This window comes from Perissodus microlepis, chromosome 14, assembly GCF_051167445.1.
Source record: "Perissodus microlepis isolate ML-2025 ecotype Zambia chromosome 14, ASM5116744v1, whole genome shotgun sequence".
In the NCBI taxonomy this organism is placed as follows: domain Eukaryota; kingdom Metazoa; phylum Chordata; class Actinopteri; order Cichliformes; family Cichlidae; genus Perissodus; species Perissodus microlepis.
Window position 1 is genome coordinate 13,441,766 of NC_140474.1, and position 21,560 is coordinate 13,463,325.

At 41.8% G+C, this 21,560-nt stretch overlaps 1 protein-coding gene across 2 annotated transcripts in view; it reads left to right on the forward strand.

The window, feature by feature from the left end:
• Positions 1-2,444: 2,444 nt before the first annotated feature.
• The window catches only part of LOC146373561 (CD166 antigen homolog), a 45,948-nt gene continuing 26,832 nt past the window's right edge, over positions 2,445-21,560 (forward strand). The window contains exon 1 of one of the 2 annotated variants that reach the window (XM_084950908.1): positions 2,445-2,784. In XM_084950908.1, the coding sequence (XP_084807034.1) occupies positions 2,724-2,784 (61 nt within the window). In that variant the 5' untranslated portion in view covers positions 2,445-2,723. The remainder of the gene's footprint in view (positions 2,785-21,560) is intronic. The other variant, XM_084950909.1, reaches the window with a different exon arrangement.

Sequence of the window (21,560 nt, forward strand, 5' to 3'; positions counted from 1 at the left end):
CATCAAATAAAAGACAGCAGGAGCTGGTACAGTTCCTCCAGTATGACATGATATATTGTAATTCATTATTCTGTGTGTAATCTCTTTCTCCAGTCATGGGGACTGACTGAAAATGCTCTCCTGTGAATACAAAATCAACCTGAGCTTCAGCTGCATTTATTCCGCCGAAAAGAAAAAGCATGACGTGAAGTTTTAGCACAGCTTTCGCACAAGTTTTCTTTCACTGTTTAGTCCTTGAGCAGCCTCACCTGAAATCCTAATTATGGCCAACACGTTATTGTTTGTAATTGAACACAACGCTCCAGGCTTGGTCATCAGTCAGTCTCATTCACTTTCAGTCACACAGAAAAAAGCAAATAGTTCTCTCTCTCTTATTTTTTTCCCCTTCTCTCGGCGCACTGAGGCAGGAAAAATATTGCTTTGCGGTTAACTTCTAATCAAATTGCATTAGGTTTTCACAGCCTGTGCCCTCACTCCATTTGCACAAGCCATCACAGACCTACATGAATTTCGCACCCAGGGTGAGGAATACTTACTTCTTCACCCCCAGTAGATTCCCCTTAACCCAACACACACTGGGCACACACATACACACACATTTTGCGATCAGACAAGCATGATCGTGCAGTTACAGCACAGCAGTAAATCATTTTATTTGCAGCAAGTGTGGTTTTAATGACATTTCACATGCTCTCGTGTTATTTTTACCTGCTTCTGAAATGGACTCGCTGGAACTGCCATTGTTATATCAGTTTTAGAGCGTTGCACTTTCACAGAAAACAACCCTCATCTATAATCACGTCCTATTTGTCATCACACGGAAACCACGACACGCTATGCAAGTGAATGCAGACGACTGCTAACACGACACAGAGCAGGATTCGACTGCCAGCGATGGGAAGTAAAAAGAAATCTGAAGCTCTTACATTAATTCTAAGTGTTATATAGCCATTAAATGGATATTCATCATGCCGGCATTGCCATTCATTGAGATCTATGAAATTATTGAAAATTTAACAGATGATAAAAGGAATGTATAATTAATTAAGGCTTAATTATGTATGGATGGAAAGGAATGGAATATCCTCATTATAATTAACCTTGGATGCACATCCTATAGGCTGCTTCCTCATAAATCTTCTGCTTTTTTTGGGGTGTGTTTTTTTGCCTGTGAGACACAAAGCTGTGTGATGCTCTGTGGTGTTTTCTGCATGAAACAAGTCTAAGGCGGGGGCTGATTGAAAATATACCTCAGCATGTGTGCGTGTGCATCTCTAAGTGTGTGAAAGTTCATGTTGGATGCAGCAAAAGGGAGAAAGTAACAAGTACTCAAGCACTCTGTTAAAGTGCAACTTTGAGATTCTGGCATTTTCCATCATTGCAGACTCTTAGTGCATTTCTTATGGATATCTTACTTGGAGGCAGTAATATGATAGCTGTACATTCAAGCTGCCATGAGCATTCAGAGTCCTCGCTGTGATAAGCTCATCAAATGTCACTGCTGTCAATTAAAAATAAAAACAAACAACAGAAAATGATCTAAAAAAGCAGCTTTGCATATCTAATAATGGCAGGTTATATTTTTGACAAGAGGAATGAGCTTGCTCAGTTTATCCAGAATGATGAAAACATTAAAAAACTTTTTCTAATGATTATTTTTGTGATAAGTGACAGCTAAAATAAATGGGCGAGTATCAAAATAAAACTAATTTGCTAGTATCAGGCGACAGATCAGTCGTTTAAAAGCAGAAAAGTTCAGCTTTCCCCGGTCCCCATCTTCTTCCCCATTAAGCTTTTGATTCACCGTAAACTGTTTTGGATCCATTGATTGGACCAAAACTAGAAGAAGTGAAAATGTCACCTTGGCATTTCTCATGTTTGATAAACCGGCTGGTTGATTGATTGATTCGCTGAGAAAACAGCCCACTCCTAATAAACTGCTAAATAATACACAAGTTGAAAGCTGGGTGAGTTTAAAATGCAGGTGGGTGTTTGTGTACTTTTTGAAAAAGTCTGAGGTGCTGCTTGACTGAAGGGTTCCCTTTGTGTGTGTGTGTGTGTGTGTGTGTGTGTGTGTGTGTGTGTGTGTGTGTGTGTGTGTGTGTGTGTGTGTGTGCAGTCAGGATGGTGGTGACTGTTGGAAAGAGAGAGAATGGGTGGGAGGGTTTGAGGGAAATAGGAGTTTCAGATGAGAGAAGGAGGGTGAGGGAGAGGGGTGGGGGGGTGCAAGGGGAGACATGAGGGGGGTCTTAAAGAAAGAGCTGGGGTGGGGTGCACTTGTGTGTGGGAGGAGGTGAAGGAGGAGGAGGAAGAGGAGGAGGGGAGGGAGGATGTTGCTGGAGGGGAAGGGAGGAAGTGGTGGTGGGAGGGTGGTTGGCTCAGGAGGGGAAGGTGGAGTGGGTGGAAAGAGGGAGAAGGGATGGGGGGGTATCTCAGGGGCGGAGCTGCAGACAGTATCCCCCGCCCTCGCGCTCGTCCGCGAGCCCCTCACAATTACCTGTTCCACCAGAACTGACGCGAGCGCGAGTTGGCGAGCACATGCCACGCTGGAACAAGAGCCAAAAAGAAGTGAAACTGCGGCTGTGCAGCACCAGGCTCCCGAGGACGATTTAAATCAATCCACCAAAAAAACACGCAAAACAAAAAAACTCAAACCAAACTGTGTGTGTGTTTTTAAACAAACCTCTGGAAGAGCCCACTGAGGATCTGTGAAACTCGCAAGGATGCACTTGTTGTCCGCCGGCTACGCGTCTGCCCTCCTCCTCATCGCGCTTCTCAGCCAAGGTAAGCTATTGTCTCACCGAGCGGGCAGCTGTGGCGCTGGAAGCCGCAGGTACGAGGGGAAAGTCCCGTACCTGCAGCACGCAGGTGCCTCCAAAACTTCAGCCGGGGCTTATCGATCACATTCCCGGGGAGAGAAGGAAACGGGAATGTGGGTGTTTCGTAGTTATAAGTTAGTAGCCTGCAGTACAGTTTTATGTAGTAGCATGTGATTCACCAGGCTACTAACACGTCCCCTTTCTTTAAGAAAAGAAACTAAATGGGCTTCCTATGAGCCACAAACTTCGTGACCTCCTCTCTCTATTGTGTTAAATTCTGAACAACTTAAGTATGTAATCTGTTTAAAAAAAATAAATTACTAAGTAGTTTCCTAAAACTCCTCACCTCGAGGTAAAACTGTCCTCCGCATGCAGATCATGTCTTTAAAAGTGACTTTTCTTCTCTATAAACTGCCCATTGTGAGGTGGTCATCCTCACCCAGTGTTAACATGTGCTCAAGCCATGATGTCATAACCACCACCATGTCTCATTCTTTTATGTGCGCGTGTGTGTGTTCTGTTAACACGGGCTGCTGAGCAGAATGATGCTGGCTCACATCCTGTATGATTTATTTTAATTATGGGCTGTCTGTTAGGTGGAGGGAAGCACTTCTGACAGGCTCCTTCTAGTAATTACACTGGGATGTGGGCAGTTGTAATGGCTTGCACAAGTGATTAAGTTTTAGCAGAGAAATTTGGAACTTTCTGTGTGATTTCAGTGCAGCTGTTGTGCTTTCAGTGTTTTTTTTTAAGCTGGATTTTCAGAATCAGAATCAGAATACTTTATTAATCCCTGGGGGAAATTATTTTTTGTTACAGTGCTCCATTATAAACCAACATTAAGACAAGACAGACAATACGCTGTCTCATTTTCATGATTTCGCTATCCCCTCCCTCAAGGTGATGAAACCATGACAAAGGATGATTCTTTTTTTGAGAACGTGCTCTTGATGTTGGGCGTGGTATGTAGTGTGCTTGTAGATTTCCATACAGTCTCCTCTGTCACGCCAACAGGTAGCAGCACCATGTGTTGGTGTCACTCAGCCAGGCCATAGGCAAATCCATAGGCTTTCAAGTTCTTCCTTGGGTAGGAAAGGGGCGGAGTGGCTCATATCACCCTGCTCCCCTTCACCTCTTCACACAAGGGTGGCGCCTGTTGTTGTAAATTAACACCATGCAGCACCTGTCAGTCAAGCTCAGGTGGTTTGTTTGAGAGGAAACGAATGGGCTTTTTAAAGTGTTTTTACACGGCTGTGCCGCTGCAGTGCCGTGTGCTCAGAGCACTGGAGGAGAGTGCTCTGAGTGGGTAATGAGGGCAGACTTTACGGTTGTCCACGCTGCTGCGTATTTACACATGTGGCCTCAAGTGATGGTGAAAACATGTGCGTTTGCTTAGACCACAGTTGGCGAGAAGGAGAGAGGGCAAAAGGTGAAGCGAAACTTGTCCGGTTTTCTTTTGCCAATTTGCTCAGTGTGAGCAGAATCTGCCTGAAGGTGTTTATTGAGTTTTGGATTTGCAATAAAAACTGCATCAATACTTGTAATGAAAAAACAAGCCTGTGTTTTATTATATTTGCTTCGCTGAAGGCCGAGCCATGGCTGCTACCAGACACAACAGAAGGGGGGGAGAGAGTCCTGAATTAGACCTGGAACAAATATTCCAGAAAGATGCATCTGTTTTTTGTTCACCGCCTTGTCTCCACCCTTCCCCCACCACCACCGCCGCCACCCTCCTCACCTCCCCTCCTGAACAGACAGACAGTGCTCCGTGCCACAGCTGGTATTACTTGTCAGGCAAGTGGGGCTCTCCCCCCTTTTTTTTTTTTGCTAATGGACTAATCTGTTGAGGGATGGGTGAGGGGGTGAAGGGGTCACCCAATTTCACCGGAGATGGGTTCACTCTCCTTTCTTTCATCTCTAACTAGGTTGTGTCAGGACTTGTCTCCTAAGCGTTTTGATGTTAATTCCTGAGGAAAGAAAAAAAAAGAAAGCAGCTTTAATTGTATGTTTGAGTTACATGTAAGATTTTGTACAAGTGTTCATTTGGGCGCTTGTGCACGTCTCATCTTGTTTATAGGCGGCTTCCTCTCGATGTTTGAAGACTGCTTGTGGTAGTTTCTCCTTTGAAAAGAGATTTCTTTGTGACTTGGAAAGTATTGTATTCCTTCATGCAAAATTCAGATGCATTGAAGGGAAGGACGACAACTCAAGCGAATCATGGCTTTGAATAGAAATCCTGCATCTGCACTTCACTTGCTGTCAATTTGAGGCCTAATCTCTTCGAGTGGCTGAGCCATTTGTTGATCAAAATCTGGAAATGGCCACGTTTTTGCAAATGTAGAGAACATAATCCCATTCTGTAATCAAAGTAGAGCAAATGCATGGCAAAGGAAGACAATCAGCTAAATTTAAATGCCTAATTTGGTCCATCAAATAGGAGTAATCTGAATGGCAACATCTTAAGCCAATAAAGGGAGCAAACCTTCCATTCATCCATAATATATCTCACTTATTATAATAGGAATGCTTCAAATAGTCCCAAAAGAGATATCTATAAGTTATTATCCTGCTGGATGCTTAACCCGTATTTGGTGTCTCATAATGTCTCTCAAAAGGACTCTCAGTCGTATGTGTGGAGCCAAAGTGTGAAGTGGAATCTTGTCTGGTATCACACAGTTAGTGCTCTTGTGTTTCGGATGAAAAAAGACCATTTTATTGAGTATAAAGTGAAGCAGATGCTATTACTCACCCAAGAAGCACAAAGCAAGTGAGATATAAGAAAGAGACAGATGTTCACACAAGAGACTTAGGTTTCTGTGCGCTTGTTTGTGTGCATCATGTGCTCCTCGGGTCTCGATCAGAATAAGAAGTGGAAGTTTGAGCAGCAGGCAGAGCTGCTGCTGCTGATGGAGAGAAGGGGAAAAAAACAAAACAAAAGGGCTCCTCAAACAAGAGAGGGCCGTTTAGACAGGCGAGGTCATACTGTAAATTAGAGCCGCATTATGGTGGAGAGGCCAGTGTCACTTCCCAACGGGGGGTGCAGAATTCCTAACAGCGCCCCTGGCAGCAGGCCTTTATTGCGGGAATGTGAGGATCTCGCTGGAATAAGCAGTCACAACTTTTTAAACGACGTTTTAAATTCCAAAATAACTAAAAATAAAGATGGAAGTTTTGCGTGAAACTTAAAATAACCCGGGGTTACGATGAAATTAAAGCTGTTAGAGTCTTTGATGTGTCACGAAAGAGCAAAGAGCAGGGTTTCATTGCAAATCTTAAACTAGGAAAGCTCACATAAAAGGCGATCATTAACCTGCTCTACTTCTGTGAGAGGAAGAAAAAAAAAGGCTTCGGATGTTACAGTTTCTAAGAAACCAGGCCGGTGCATTAGCTTGTCCCCAGAGAAACGATGCTTATGACAAATGTGCATCCGTACCATATGGCGTGGTGCATTGAGCCTACCCACATACAGTACACCGAGAGCTTTACTGCTCAGTGGTGCAAAAAAGAGCTCGGCTATTTGTATTTCTAATGTAGTGCAGTTCGATAGAAACAGTGTAATACTAATTTCTTTTTGGTCTTTGTCTGCTCTGCCCCCCTCACGCAGAGGGTTGCAGCGGTGCACACCCACACACACAGAGGCGCACTCCAACCACACTCTGGTTTCTCTCGGCCCCCAGCAGGACACTGAACAGGTGGAGGAGTGCGGGGAGGAAGGGGGGGTGGTCTTTTTATGATTCCTGTTTGTGTGTACAGTTGCTGCAAGAACAGCTTGTTCCCGTCTCTAAGCTTAATGATAACTTTTTCAAATTGCAGTCCTATTATTCACTTAAAGATTTTTGCAATACTTTTAATTCCTTCTAAAATGTCATTGCCAAACCAAACTTCACCTTCAGATTAGATGTAGCGCGACAGCGTCGAGAAATATGGGTGAGTGCGTGAACATGCTGAGCTTCCTACATGTCAGAGAGAGCAATTCCCTCTCTGCTGGACTGGCCAAGCTGGGAGATGTATGAGTGGCTTTGCCTTGAGAAAATGAAAGGACTTGGGTGGCAGAAGTAATCACTCTCAGGCAATGACTCAATGAGGAAAAAGGTCTTTTGTTCGCCTGTGACAGTTTTACACAAGGGATTATCAGTAAAACAGCAGCAAGTGAATCTTAATTACACTTTGGTGATTGGCTTGCCCTACTTTCAGAGCCTGAGTGTGCGATATATTCCATTTTTATAATCTCAGCCAAAATTGCCTTTTCAGTTGTCCATTTCTTGTTTCAATTAACTGCTCAGGTTCAGAAAATTGTTTAAATTTAGCACTTTATTGACTTTTTATACATTCCGCTTTACAACTCGCATGCTTACACTGAGTGAAATAAAGTGAGAGGAGTCTTTATGATACTTTACCAGACAGATTAATGTCTCATTTCCCCCCTTTTCTCTTGTTTGTCACTGTCGTTTAAATAATGGTTTATTTGTTATCTGAGAAGAGGCACCAAAGTTCCATTGTTTCAGTTATATAGGAAGACTTAACAACATGAGAGAGTGATAACTGTGCAATGCAGTGGTGCTTCTTCCTTGTTTATGCAGGAAAGCCCCCATTGATGTGCACGAGGAGCGGCACCCGAGATTGGTCCTTGGGTCGGGGACTAAAAGTGAGGTTGTTTCGGTCTTTTGTCATTGACGCATCCCTCAGCTTTCACTTGATTCCTGTGGTCTCCCACTGACTGTATTGTGACGCTGGCTCTTTTTAAACAAATGAGTGTATGATAGCGACTTCTTGCTCCCGCTGCTGTCTTTGTCATTAATATGGAACAGCACACACCCCTCAGAGAGGGCACAGAGTCGCTGCTGTCGGTCCCGATGCTTCACATGTGCAACCTGACTGGGGGAAGCGTCTCCCCTCCATTTGAAAAGCCCGTGGCCACACCCATCTTTAACAGGGCCTGGATCTTTGTTCAAATCCTCCATTAGCGTTATTGCTCTGTTTTAATGAATTCTTTGAGTGGCACCCCCTCTCCCATTAACTGTGATGTTAATGAGCTGACCTCGGTTTTAGGAATACCACAAAGGGACACATGTATATGGGAAGCCACATGGTGGCTGCTTATGTGTCCTTTGTTTTTTTGTAGATTACATTTAATGGGCTACTTTTTCCTTATTCAAATTTATCCTGTAGGTAAAAGAAAGACAAAGCCACAGCACCACTGACAGCAGAGTCTCACCACATGGGTGCTACCAGTAGCAGGATGTCCCTCCTGCCCTTAAAAGGGGGTCAGTGATGGACCTCTGATATTTATGCCTGCACTCTCATAAAACCTCATTGCTTCTTTCTATATATACAAGAGACACTGAGCAAGATAGAAGGCTTCTGTTATATCAAACCTATATTTTTTCTTTGTCTGCGGTTCAAGGGAGCCAGACAGGTTGACACAGCTTTTGTGCTAAAGGTGAAACATTCATTCCAAGCCTCGGGCCACTAATAAAACGACACAGAGTTTTGTCTTCCCATTCATTTCTGAATCACCCTCTGTTGGCTCCAAAGCTCTTTTGCAATACTGAGAAGTTACTCTATTCATTCCGACGCTGTTTAGCAGTTTTCCAGTCATGAAACATTGCACTGCTCCCGGTTACGTTCCACCCTTGGGACTCAACAGGGAGGTTTTGTCTGCGTTTGACCTCAGTATTCACATTCTCGCCATCTTAAAAGCTGTTTCTTTGTGTTGTGCTGATGTCCACCATCCTCCCTTCATAGACTGCAGCAGCAGTCTGCAGTGCCTGAAGCTATCGTTGATTACATGCTGCTATGGCTGAACTTGTAAGGAGACAGGAGTTCCCATTCAGGGGCGACTTCCTTTCACAGAGGATAGCAACAGCGTATCTGTGATTGGAATTAAAAGCCCATCATTCTGACAGTGTTTAATATCAAACAACAGGAAAATTAAACGACTGGCAGATCTTTCTGAGTCACCAATGAGTCAATTCACTGACGACTACCATGAACCTTTTATAACAGTGTAACACATGCTTCTAAGATGAGTACCTTACTCTTTAAATGAAAGAATTTTCAGGTTGTTCTTAAAAATAGTCGGTATCTCTGTAAAGATCTTCTTTGGAGGATTTCGGCTCGCACTATTTCGTAGGGGTTAGTGGTGGCCGAATATCACGATATTTCAGGAAAAATACTTCTGATGAGATAGGGAAAAATGTTGTAAATGTTTAATAAGTGTACGTAAATGAGGATAATTTTCCATCCTTCTTTTGCAGTGGGATCCTGTTATTAACTGCCCGATTCAAACTGTGAATTTACTAAAACAAGGTGCCAGCAGCAGCAGCAGCAATATAGCAACAACATCCAGTGACACAGCATGAGTCAAATGTAGCCTAGGTAGTGTCTCTCTGGAAATTTTCAGTAAAAGTATAAAATAACCTCTTAATACTCTTGTTTAACAATGACTAAAGTAATTTAACCTTGTAACTCATCAGGACCTGTATAATAGTGTCATATAATAATCTTAGGCTGACCTTTTTAACCAGCTGCTTTTCCACTGTGTCAATGCATCAGTAATTTCAGTCCACTGATTGCTTTTCCTCTCACAGGAAGAGCAGTGGAGCAGACTGATGTAGTGTCACTGAAGCAGTACAATGAGTGCTCCGGTGACACTCGGTGGAGTTATTTGTTTAGTTTTGGGTCGCTCCCCTCCTTTACAGACTGGTTTGCCTTTGATAATGTGTTTTTGCCTGGAGTGGTGAAACAGGTTTGTTGTTTCCACGTTTAACCTGAACATTTTCGCACATTTTTTGGAAAGCACTGTGCTCTGTTCGATGATGTTGCTCAACAGCAGCGGACACATCCCTCTCGCTCTCAGACATGCCCGGGCTTGTCTTCTTGTTCTGCACACTAAGAAACATAAACACATAGCTATAGCAATAAGATATTTTTATATCATATAAAAAAATATATACCAGTATTACCGCGGATATGGAACAACCATATTAGGAGATGTTACCATAAGCTACTGTAGGTACCACAGGCAGTACACATACCAAGGCTGCAATTCTTCTAGAGCTGAAGGGGGCAGCATAGGTCTACAAGGTGTACACTGTCCTTACATGCTGAAGAAGACGGAATATGGCCACAAGCACAGGAAAAACTAAACGCAGAAGTAGGTGACTAGGTGACCCAGTAAGAGATGGGTGATAGTAAAAGTAAAAACATACATGCTAACGTGTTTTTCATACCCAACGAATAAAGCAGCACAAGCAAATACCAGTATCCAGATTTGTTCATCCAAAAAAGTATCATTGTGTTATGTCATTCTGAGACAGCATTGCGAGCTAATGTTAATGTTAATATGGTTATATTTCATAGTAATGTTAGTAGGCTACTCGGCAACCATCCTGGCACTGTTCTGGGACCTTCCCTCCTTTCCACCTGCATATGTGGAGTAGATAACAGATACAACACTGATTAAGTCAGAACCAGCTTGAACAGAGGATCTCGTATGAAATAGGGTTGAAAAGCAGTTTGCAGAGGTGTAGCAACACTGGACAGGCAACAGCAACTCAAACAGCACCTCTTAGAAGAGTTAACCAATTCGACTTTTGAATGGTATCAGCGTAACCACATCCTTACTGATATCGAGAACTGCAGCTAAGTTTGGCTTTGCGGTGCCTGAGAACTAACGTATGCTTGATGAGAAAAGTTCCAGTGCACAAAGATTCAGAAATCCTTTTAATGTTACTCTGATTTGTCAAATACACATCGAGGCTGCCACTACAATAAGCAAGCTGAAACCTGAGGTAGTTTAACACTTGAAAAGTAATTAGACAAACTGAAGTAATTAGCTAAACATGAAAGATAAACATTTCAAACTGTTTACTGAAATTATATGCTGAATTATAAAAAAATAAAATAAAATAAAGGGAAATCCTAAAATATAAATCAGTCCATGAAATGAGGAACTTGTGATTTCCCTTCTAAGGTTGAGACCTTCTTTCATTCTAGTATGTGTTCCAGTTGAGATTTGTATTTGGACCCCTGGGCATGCATCTCCTAATGTGCAGCTGCCTGGAAAAAGTTAGAAAAACTGTAATCCTCACACCAGATTACAGTATGTTATTCAAAACTGTTTTTTTTGTTAATGCATCTGCAATTGCAGCAATGTTTCCTGACATTCAGCTTCAATTTTTATTCATAGGAGTCAAGTGGTGGGTTTTTGCGTGGCAGCTACCCCTCAAGCGATGCTTTGGCTGATGCATGACTTGTTGATGTGTTAGATGCTTCGTGATAAAATGCTCTGCTTTGCTGTTAAGTATTTGGCTGCTCTGCTGCCAGACCTTACGAGGAAGGTGAAGAGATGCTTGTCTGGTAATTGGATGCAGTACTTAATTTTCTAATGGGACGACTTAAGAGGTCAAGTAGCCTTGTGTTCCTGGAGAGAATTTCAAAGCATTAAATATCCCACTGGTACAGTTTAAATACATATAATTGACTTGACTTATCCTCTAAATGCTAAATTCTCTGCATGTATCACTTTTAATTTTACTGTGGCTTTGCTGTAAAGTGGTAACAATGGAAAACAGCAGGGATATTTAATAGTAAACTCACTATTAGCTTGTTAACACTGGCCCTTGTCACATAAAAAATTGCATTACTGCTATTGCTGGCTAGCCTATAGAATGAGGATGTTGCTAAATGAGCTTTGAAGTGTGTAATTTTGAATAATGAAGATGCCAGAAACCATTACCCTGCCATTCCTGCCCTCCATCATACAAGTAGAAGCTATAGAAGAGATAATACATCATTTCCTCTTATAATGATGCCAAGATCTCATTTAAATGTTCAGGGTCAAAATGCAAAAAAATTTATAAAAGGAAATAAATAAAAAATTGAGAGCTGAAAATAAAAGCTAAGAATGTAGGTTTGGGATGTTTTGGTTGAAGCTGAATGGATTTTCGACTCCTTTTCATGAAAATCTCAGGTTTGATTGTCTTATTGTGAAGGGCTTGCCAGAGCATGCTGATTTATAAACAGAGCCACCACCTATGGATGCGCTAAACCAAGACAACATCACAGCCAGAGTTTGTTTTTACAGGCGTATTGGTTCAGACTACAATATTTCCCAGTGGGTTTCTAATAATTGGACAACTTTGTTACCTTTCTCCTTGGGGCAGCATTTGTATAGATATCATGGTTGAATGGCTATATTTCTTTTTGTGATGTCGCTTGTGTAATGCATTTTTTCGTCACAGGTCATTACATCGCCTAATATGCATGTTCTTTATATTACCAACAACTGAAGACAGTAAAGGCCTTTTCTTTTTGTCAGCCTTTACAAAGCTTAGAAGTGCTTTAGCCCAAATACATCAACATACGTCGATGCTCATAGTAACAATACCAGCAGGTGTTTAGCACAAATAATAGTTCTTTATATACTTGTCAACACCCTTTGCTGATGTTGGCGCATTACAGAAAGGAAAGGATTCACGAAAGAGACACTACATGCACAAAGGCATTGGGCTGCACTTAATCTTTTAATTGTTTTGTGTTTTTAGCCTCATAGCCACAGGTGTATAAAATCAAGCACCTCTTCAATCATTTATAAGATTGAGTCATTCGAAAGAGCTCACTGAATTCAGCGATTGTACTGTAATAAGATGTCACCAACAAGTCAGTTTGTGAAATCTCTTCCCCCCCTAGATATTAAGTGGTATCACTGCTAAATGGAAGCATTTAGGAACCACAGCAACTCAGGCACAAAGTGGTGCTGAGCCACATGGCGCGTAAAAGGCACCAGTGCTCTGCTGACTTCTTCTGGCATTAACATCAGAAACCGCGAGCTTCATGGCATGGGTTTCCACGGCTGAGCAGCTTCTGCAGGTGTTGTGTGAAGGGAGCCCAGTATTTTTGTCCATATAGTGTATGAGTAATTTCCCATTTCCTGCTCAGTCAAAAGTCAAAATATATTGGCTTTAGGACCGTATTAGATAGATCATTTGTATATTGGTCCATTGGAGAAGATGGTGCCATCAAAAGTTCAAGCCACCTAATAGCCTTACTGATACTTGTTCATTGGGACCAATGCAAGTACTGAGCGTTAGGAAGTAATCACTGCCTGCATGGGTATTCTTTATATATACAGTAAATATATAATTGGAGTAGAAGTTACTATATATTGAAGAGGACAAAAGACAGGTTCACAGGTTATTATCTTTTTTACATTGTGCATATTTCATAAACCACTTAGCAGGTCTTTATGGAGGTACCCGTTGCTTCCACACCAGCTGTCATGCTACTCTGCTACATGTGCTGCAGTATTGTAAAGACTACATATTTCACAACATCTTTTCTGAATTGTCTTCCTGGATCATGTTATGCAAACAACAGTTTAGATTGGTGCATACTGGGCAGCAGACACGCTGATGTGTAAGAGGCCAGTAGGGTTAGGGCTAGTTAGAATTTGTAACACAAAATGTATTTGACAAAGATATTGTGTATGTTTGACATTAGATGGTGAAAGTCAGCAGCCTTCTCTATATATCAGGACTGAATGGCGAAGCAACCTACAGACAAGCCCGGTGTTTTTGTTCAGTTTTAAATCATTTTTTGGACTTCAAGGGAAGCCTTCACCCCGAAACCTTGTTTTTGTCTGGCCGTGAAGCAGAAGCAGCACATGGTTTTGGAGGTCTTTCTGAACAGTGTGTTGACTCACTTTGCTTGAAGGGGGATAGTCTGTGCACAACATTCCCATGGAGACTTTTGTTCATGAGCTCTCCAGGCCACATTGCTCATATTTGGAACACCTTTCAGTAGCAGAAGAGGTGTTGGCACATTTTTGCTTATTGACAGGTTTTTTTTTTGTGAAGCGGGATGTCTTGCTGCTGCCAGTACATCTCACTATCTGACAGATCTGCAGGGCTTTTTTATGCGCTTGTTTGGGATGTACTGCACAGGACAAGAAACAGAGTGAGGTTGTGTCGGAAGCACTGCAACCGTAGGGTGGATGGTTAAAAGCACTTAGCTTGATGTATAGCTTCTCCTCATGCCATGATGGAAGAAGAAAATGTAATAGCCACCGCTAATGAAATTATTATGCCTTAAAGGTCCTTTGTAACCAAGATGACTGTGACATATACTGAATTACATCAACTAAGAGCGGTTATCTCATCTCATAGAAACAAAAGGCACAAACAAAAGAATCAGATGTGGCTTGTTGTGACAGTTTTATCTTTTATGTGTCTTTAGACAACAACAAAAAAGAAGCATAACACTAATGGTGACCTTGCGTTGACAAAAGATAAAATGCATTTTGAATGTAGGTGAATTTTTTGCATATAATGCTAATCTCCAGCTTTTCACAGTCCTCCATCAAAGTGAACGTTGGTCCAGGGGTATTAAACGTGAAACCACACAGACTTGATGTGCAAGCAGGTACATAATCCTTTGTATGTATTATCTGCATTCCATGTATTCCTCCCACTGCTCTCCGCTCTATTTAGCCAGCAGAGGCTTTACGACCCCCCTAGAGTCAAAACCTGAAGCAGGACACAAGTTGAAACCGTCATGCCCTCTTAATACCAACCAGGCTGTTTGGCTCATTGAAATGGGGAACACTGCTTGCTCTGTTTCACAATGAAGGGTTAGAAGGTCAGTTCTGTCATTATGAGTGCACAACAGCATACACGACTCTTTGCCCAACTAATATAAAAGTATCAGCCTTACCGCGGCAATTACCAGAGATGAAAGCTACAAAAACCATCTGCCGAACAAATGGAAATGCCTACCTGTTAATATTTTCTGTTGTTTACAGCGTAACAAGACATACATTATTGATACGGAAAAGTAGGTGGTGTGAATTAAATTCATGCAATAATAAAAGCACTGCACATATTTCTATTCATCATGCATTTTGAGTTGGGAAAATATTAGGCCATGCCTCATGCAGCATCTAATGAGGCACTTTAAGATCGATAAGTGGATGCATTCTTGTTTACCCACGTAGAAAAGGTATGATTCCTGGCCTGATTTGTCTCCCCTCTTCTTTTTAAATTTTTTCTTCCACTGCTCCCATGAGAGGCTGTGTGTGGTTTGTTGCCAGGATGCTTCAAGAGGGGTGTGTTGTGGCAGCAGGTTTGATTGGTATCCTCAGGCACCACCTGAAACTGTAATATGGTCATACAGATGGCATAATAGTAAACACAACTGCTCCCACAGGATCAATGGGCTACAAATGTTCAAAGGATTTCCTGCTCAGGGAGGTGTGGGGGCTGGGACTGGGTGGGGCTGCTTTTAGAGGAGAGGGAGCACTTGTGGGACAGGCAGTCAGGCAGGCGGGTACTTGAACAAAAGCTGATTGCAGTTGTGTAAATAGTGGAATCTGAAGCTGCCAGCTGGGGTAATAATTCAAAATAATAATAAAAAAGATCATAATTCACTGAATTAATTACTAGAATGAGGATGCTTTTAGTCTGATGACTCAGTGGATGTTTCCATCTTGACCCCTCCAGTTGGGCTATGTCGGTTTGCATATGTAATTTGCTGAACATGAGTATTAGTGAGAGCTGCATTGGTGATTGTCATCATTAATATGCGTCGCAATAAAAGGGCAAAAGAACCTCACATGCTCCCAGAGCCCAAAACGCTGTTTTTGTTCGATGAGCCAACACTCCAAAGCCAAAAGGATATTTATTCACAGCGAAACAAAACAGAGGGAAGTTGTGAATTGACTTAGCTGACTGGCAGAAATTTAAAAACGATCTACTTTGATAATTCATATTTAATACCAGTGCTCCCTTTTCTTTCATATTATAGTAAAATGTTGATTTTTTTTTTACATTTCATGGACAAAACAATTGTTATAATAACACATCTAATTAAAAAAAGCATAATTTGATTGTAACAATGAGCAGTAGTTGTAGTCCTGATTTAAGCCTTGGCCAGGGCTAAGTGACTGTTAGAAAATGTCGCATCACTACTAGATGTTCTGTGAATTTTCCTTTTTTTGATTAATAAGATTGAAGAAAATGTTAAAAACTGACATTTACAGAGCTCGAGGTGACAACTTTAGATTGCGTGTTTCTCCACCAAAGATATTCGATTTACATGTACATAAAACTGAGAAAAGCAGCAAGTTCTTAACCTTCAATGCTGGAAGCAGATTTTAACTTGACTAATCACACAGACAGTGACTTGCCTATCAAAATTGCCAACTATTTACCACTATTGCCACCCAATTGGCCACCTGTCCCAGAACCAGCCTGGCTTCCTTTTTTCCCCCTCCGTTGCAGCATGCTGTTACTCCAGAGGACCTTTTTATGCTATTAATAAAACTGATTACAAATGATGTTCTGCCTCCAGTCCAGACAGCAGACACTTACCCTACAAGTCAGTCCTGCTCTAGTTGGCTCAGTTGCTTGAGGCGAGCGAAGCTGGCAGGTTTATGGCCAGTATGCAAAAAAAAACCTGATACCTCCTGTCTGATGTGATACCTCTTGAAGAGACCTGGTGAAACGACGAGCACTTTGATGTCAAGAAGGTTGTTTTGAATGTGTCGGGAATATTTTAAAGCTCCCTCTTAACACCTCTCACTGGGAAGGGGTGAAAAATCGAGGACGTTTTAAGGATTTGAGGATCCATTCCTTGCGCTTAGATTTGCAGATATCAGTTCAGACTTGTCAGTAAATTCAAAGCTCGCTCTACTCATTAATGTGAAGAGCTACTCACTGCTGCCTCCATCACTTCACCCCTTTAAAGCTTAAATCTGTTTTATTAGACTGTAAACATTTATTTAATTATCCGTGTGACTATATTTTGAAGCCTTAATTGGGCTGATTATACTTTCCTGTGAGCGCTAGATGGGAAGAAGGGCTGTAATTTTAATTAAACGGGCTAAAAATAAAGTTTTCCAAAAGCAAGTCCTACCCTCGGAGAAACCGCGTCCGCATATCCAGGCCTCATCTCAAACGCAGACGAAATAGCATGTAACCATAAGAACCATGTGATCAGATACCTGTTATCACAGCTGCGATAGATTCAGGAGTGTAGCAGGAGTTGCTGAAAATCAGCAACTGCAGATGGTGTTTTCAGGACATATGTTGCCTCTCATGTTATTTCTACTACTTAGCCACAGCGTAAACGTGGGATTCTTTACCATGCATGGGTTTCACTTGTAAAACTACCATGTGTTTCAGCACGGAACGACCAACAACTGGCAAGCAACAAAAGATTTTTAAAAAAGTCTTTGGATTTGAAACGAAGCGCAACTTTAGGCCAATAAAATAGAAAGACTCTTATTAGTGTTTCAGCAAGTGCACGATTAGCCAACTTAAATTCAAAGCCTGTGTGATTAGGAGCAGAGTTGTTGCGTGTGGATGCAAGCTCATCATTAGGCATGAGCGAGCAGGACAAATTCAATAATGCTTGTAGGATCCTTCAGTTTAATGAAGTTTGAAGGCTCCTTGGCATATGAGAATGTTATCACATTTAAATGGCTCAGAAATAATTAAAAATGAATGACTAGTTTCTAATCACACGTCTGAACTGCCTGGATTGAGAGTTAACAGACTTCAGCCTTGCTGCGTGCTACACAAAAGCAACATTTGAAATAAACTCTTACATTTCTGCTGTGTTTTTAAATGAAAAACTGAATGTTGAACTTCACTGTAGGAACAGTTCATTTTTGAGTCTTAAATGTGTTTAAATGCAATTCTGTTCCTTTTTTTTTAAAGGTTTTATGCTTCACTTTGACCCTACGCCTCTTCAAATGCCTTCAAGGTGTTGTGCGATCATTTCCACATGTCACAACCCTAATTAAAATAAGCTTTATCTGTATGGCAGACAGATTCAGGTCGGAAATGGCCAGTTTTCCATTTTAATGGGTAGAAATGATACGATAATCCCTTTTGTCCGGCAAACTTGCTTGCAGGCCATGTCTATTTTTAGGAAAATGACTTTGAAAGCAGAGAGAGGAGAGAGGTTGTGCGGTGGAGGACTTTAATATCCTCACGGTGATGGAGTTTTTAAACATCTTGCCTGAGAAACACGGTCATCGTGACAGGGTCGAGACTTGGCGATCCATTAGGGCTTCTGATAGCGTCTCCTGCTGACGGGGAACATAAAAAATCCAGTCTGTTCATTCACAAAGCCAGACCCTTGGGTGAGCTAATGTAAGCTCTTCCGGAAACAGAAGAATGAAGTCATTGCCAAAATGTTAGGGACCGAGTTGCATTAGGAGGGGTTAATGGATAAGTAGCAAGCGTTGAGGCCGTGCTTTGTTAATGGCCTAATGTTGCCTTTAATGGTACATCATTAATGGGAGTTGATGGCGGATGTTTGGAGTCAGGACAGTGAGCTCTCTTCTGATCTGCCCCAAGTCTGCCCGCAGGCAACTCACAACCACTTCTCCCCTCAGGTCCCGTGGCCTGCGCCCCTCAAATACATAATTCACAACATAATGGATGTGATTTCTGAGTGCACTTACCACCCGTTCGCTCGAGCCCGCTGCAGTCTTAAGAGCACTCCCCGCACCCATGCAGCTTGTCTGCTGACGCAATTTATGACATTTTTTAAGAGGACGCTCGTGTGGTCGAGTGTGTAGAGGAGAACATTTCAAAGACTAACGATCACGCCACAAGATCAATTTCTAGGCAACCTTATGGCAAGTCGTTTAGAGTGATAATCACCACTCTTGTAATGTGCTTTTATCTTTGCAATCTGCCTCGCGCAGAGAAAAATGACTCTGACACTGCCAATAATGGGAGTCGTGTGTCACAGATATGCTATATAAAAAGGTGCCTATGTTTTCCTTCATAATGTCTTTGAGCCTTCTGGAAACATTTATGTGTCTTTCAACTCCCAGTACCAACAAGAACTCTTTTTTTTTGTAACCCAGATATTAGTTTTGTTATAGGTCTTCACTGAAGGTTAGGAGAGCAATTTAAGCTAAATCAAAGCTGGATCATCTGCTTTGATTGTGCTGTCACTGGTGCTCGAATGAGACGGCATTTTAGAGTAACTTGACCATAATTAATTTAAATATATGACAATGCTTCTCTTTTAGATTCTCATATTAAACTCACTGACTAATCAAAGGGAAAAATGCAAGAATGTGCTGCAGTTTCCTCATGTTTAGTTTTTTCTTTGTATGGTGTAAATCTTTATGTCTCTCATCAACCAGCTTCAAAGCTCAATAGTTGATTAATAATGATGCAAAAAGTCTGATTTGTGCTGTAATATATATGCTTATATTGTGCAGAACTCACGACATTGTGCACTTGGTTCTGCCTGTCTTTTGTCTGTTTTGCTGCTCAGTTCTATGTTTTTCTCGTTAACTGGATCACAGGTCAAACACAGACTGCGACAACACACCGCGCGTTTCCCCCCGCACTCACTTTAATTTAATGATTTAATGGAAAACTTTTGTTGTCTGAGACATCAACAGGAAATATGCTCCCCCTTTTCACTCCCTCACAATCACACACTGCCTTCATTAGTTAAACAGAGTGAAACAGAGTAAAAACAATTGTCCTTAATGGACCAGAATGCAATGCAGTCACAAGGCAACCTGCGTTTTGAGATGTGGAGCAGGACTCGCGTCGTCCTCTGGGCTAATTATTTCGGCGCTCACGCTGCTATTTGTTCCACCTACACGAATAACCCGCAGCTGGTGCAGAGTGTTTGCACCTGTTCCCTGAGGATTATCAACAGGTATTCCGGGAATTGTAGGAAGCATGAGCAAGCAAGACATGATACGACTCGTGTGGTGTTTACCCAGAAGGTGGCACTCTTAAATTAACTTCCACAATGCAAATTCTTTTTTTTCCACTCGGTTACTGCTGGTAATATAACATTTCATGATTGATTGACTGAAATGATTAAAATTACAAATGTTTTTGGAGTTTAGCAATTAGAGCTGAATCATCAGGACAGCAGATGTAGCATGTGTGACATTTCATTTAAAGCTTGCTCAAACCTGTGTGTAAATATTTGCCGTCATCTTTTTCCAGCTGACTCCCGCCCACTTAGAGTCAATTCGAAGAGCAAACAAAACAAACAAACATAACAACCAAATCTCCAAACTGATAAAATCTGTAAATAAAGAGTGTTGGCTGTTAGCTGCAACTCCAGGGCTAAAAAAAAATAACCCAGTGAGGAAGCGCCAACAATTGCAGTTCCTCAAACGGCCACTTGAGACTCGCAGGAGTTTTTACAGCATGGGACACACAAAAACGCTGTTTTGATCTTTTGAAGCTATTCATGGTGGAGCAAAGTAGGGTGGTAACTTTTATAATAAGGGTTAAAGTTTCCATCGTGCTTTGCCTGACAGCGGGATGCCACATAGGTGACTATAGCTGGTTATCTCAGTTAAAAGAAGTCACAGGGTTGGACCACTAGACCATTGTTCATGCAAGTAAAAGCCATGCATTATGGCTTCATGTTTGGCCAACAAGCCATTGAAAAGTCTCAAATTTCAGTATTTTATTTGTATGTATTTGTGCACTTAAATCCTGTTGTAGCTTCTTGTGTTAGCTTCTACTTTAGCGCTCAACTCTGTCATCACAGCTCCAAAAAAGACCAAATGCTAATTTGAAGCATTAAGTTAGGAGTTAGAGGTGGCTACAATCACCTTCTTTGTGCAGCTTTAAAAGATCAGAGATCTATAACATGAAAGGTTTTTCTTCAGCAGCGTGGTGCCTCTTTAGGGAGCCAGTCGTTAATTACACAAGTGGATTAAAGCACCTGAAAACAAAATAAATCTTTCCCTCCTTCTTGGGCCCTCGTCTCTTCCTTTGTTCTCTCGCCTCGATCCCTGATGAGAGGCAGAGGCAGCAACCTGATCCCTCAGCAGCAGGCCTGCACAGGTACCGGGGCCTCCTCAGGACAAATTTGAAACCAGAGAAAATGGAGCCAGCATTTTTAGTCATAAGGGAACAATGGGGACTCGACAGGTGAGACTGCGGGCAATGCATTAGCCCTGTTCCCGCCTGCTGTGTTCTGTGGGTGTCTGTTGACCACACATGAAGCAGCAGCTGAACATTGTTTTCTTTGCTTGAGGGGGAGAGAGAGCTGACTATATGTCTCTGTAGAGAATAAATATTCTTCACCGTGGAAGCTACACTGTATATCTGGCAGGAGAGGAGTGTAAATCAGGTTAGCCAAGAGACAAAAGATCCACCTGCAAAACACAGCCATGACACTTGGCCACCGCCAGTGACCTGATGTTATTCTCTGTTGGCATGCAGGCTGCAGCTTCAAAAAGGCTGATCTCTTATAATTTTCAGGTTAATTGCCGAACTCTTAATAGATCTGTGATATCTGGCCGTCACCTTTCTGAATTAATTCCAGACTGTATTATTTTCAGAAGCTGTAACTTCTAAGCCAGTGATGTGGTCATGTGCCATTATCGCAGTGCTGCTAAGATTAGAAGGCTTCTATAGTTCTTTTATTTTATTTATCCTTTTAAGACTGAGAAATATAGCTTACAGTCCAGTTTCACAGTACACTTAATATTCCAATATACTCCATAATCCGAACTGCATTCTCATCTTTTGCACGTCACATATGGAGTAGACTTCAGAACTTGCTTAGGTTAAACCTGTATGTCACCCTTGAACAGTTTAATCTTTATTTTGATGATGTTTTGTGTAGCGAACGCTCTTGCATTTCTTTATCTTTCTATCTAATAGTCATTGATGTCACTGGGTAATGAGTAATGATGGTGAACTTTGCGTTTTGGGTTTTTTTTTTCAG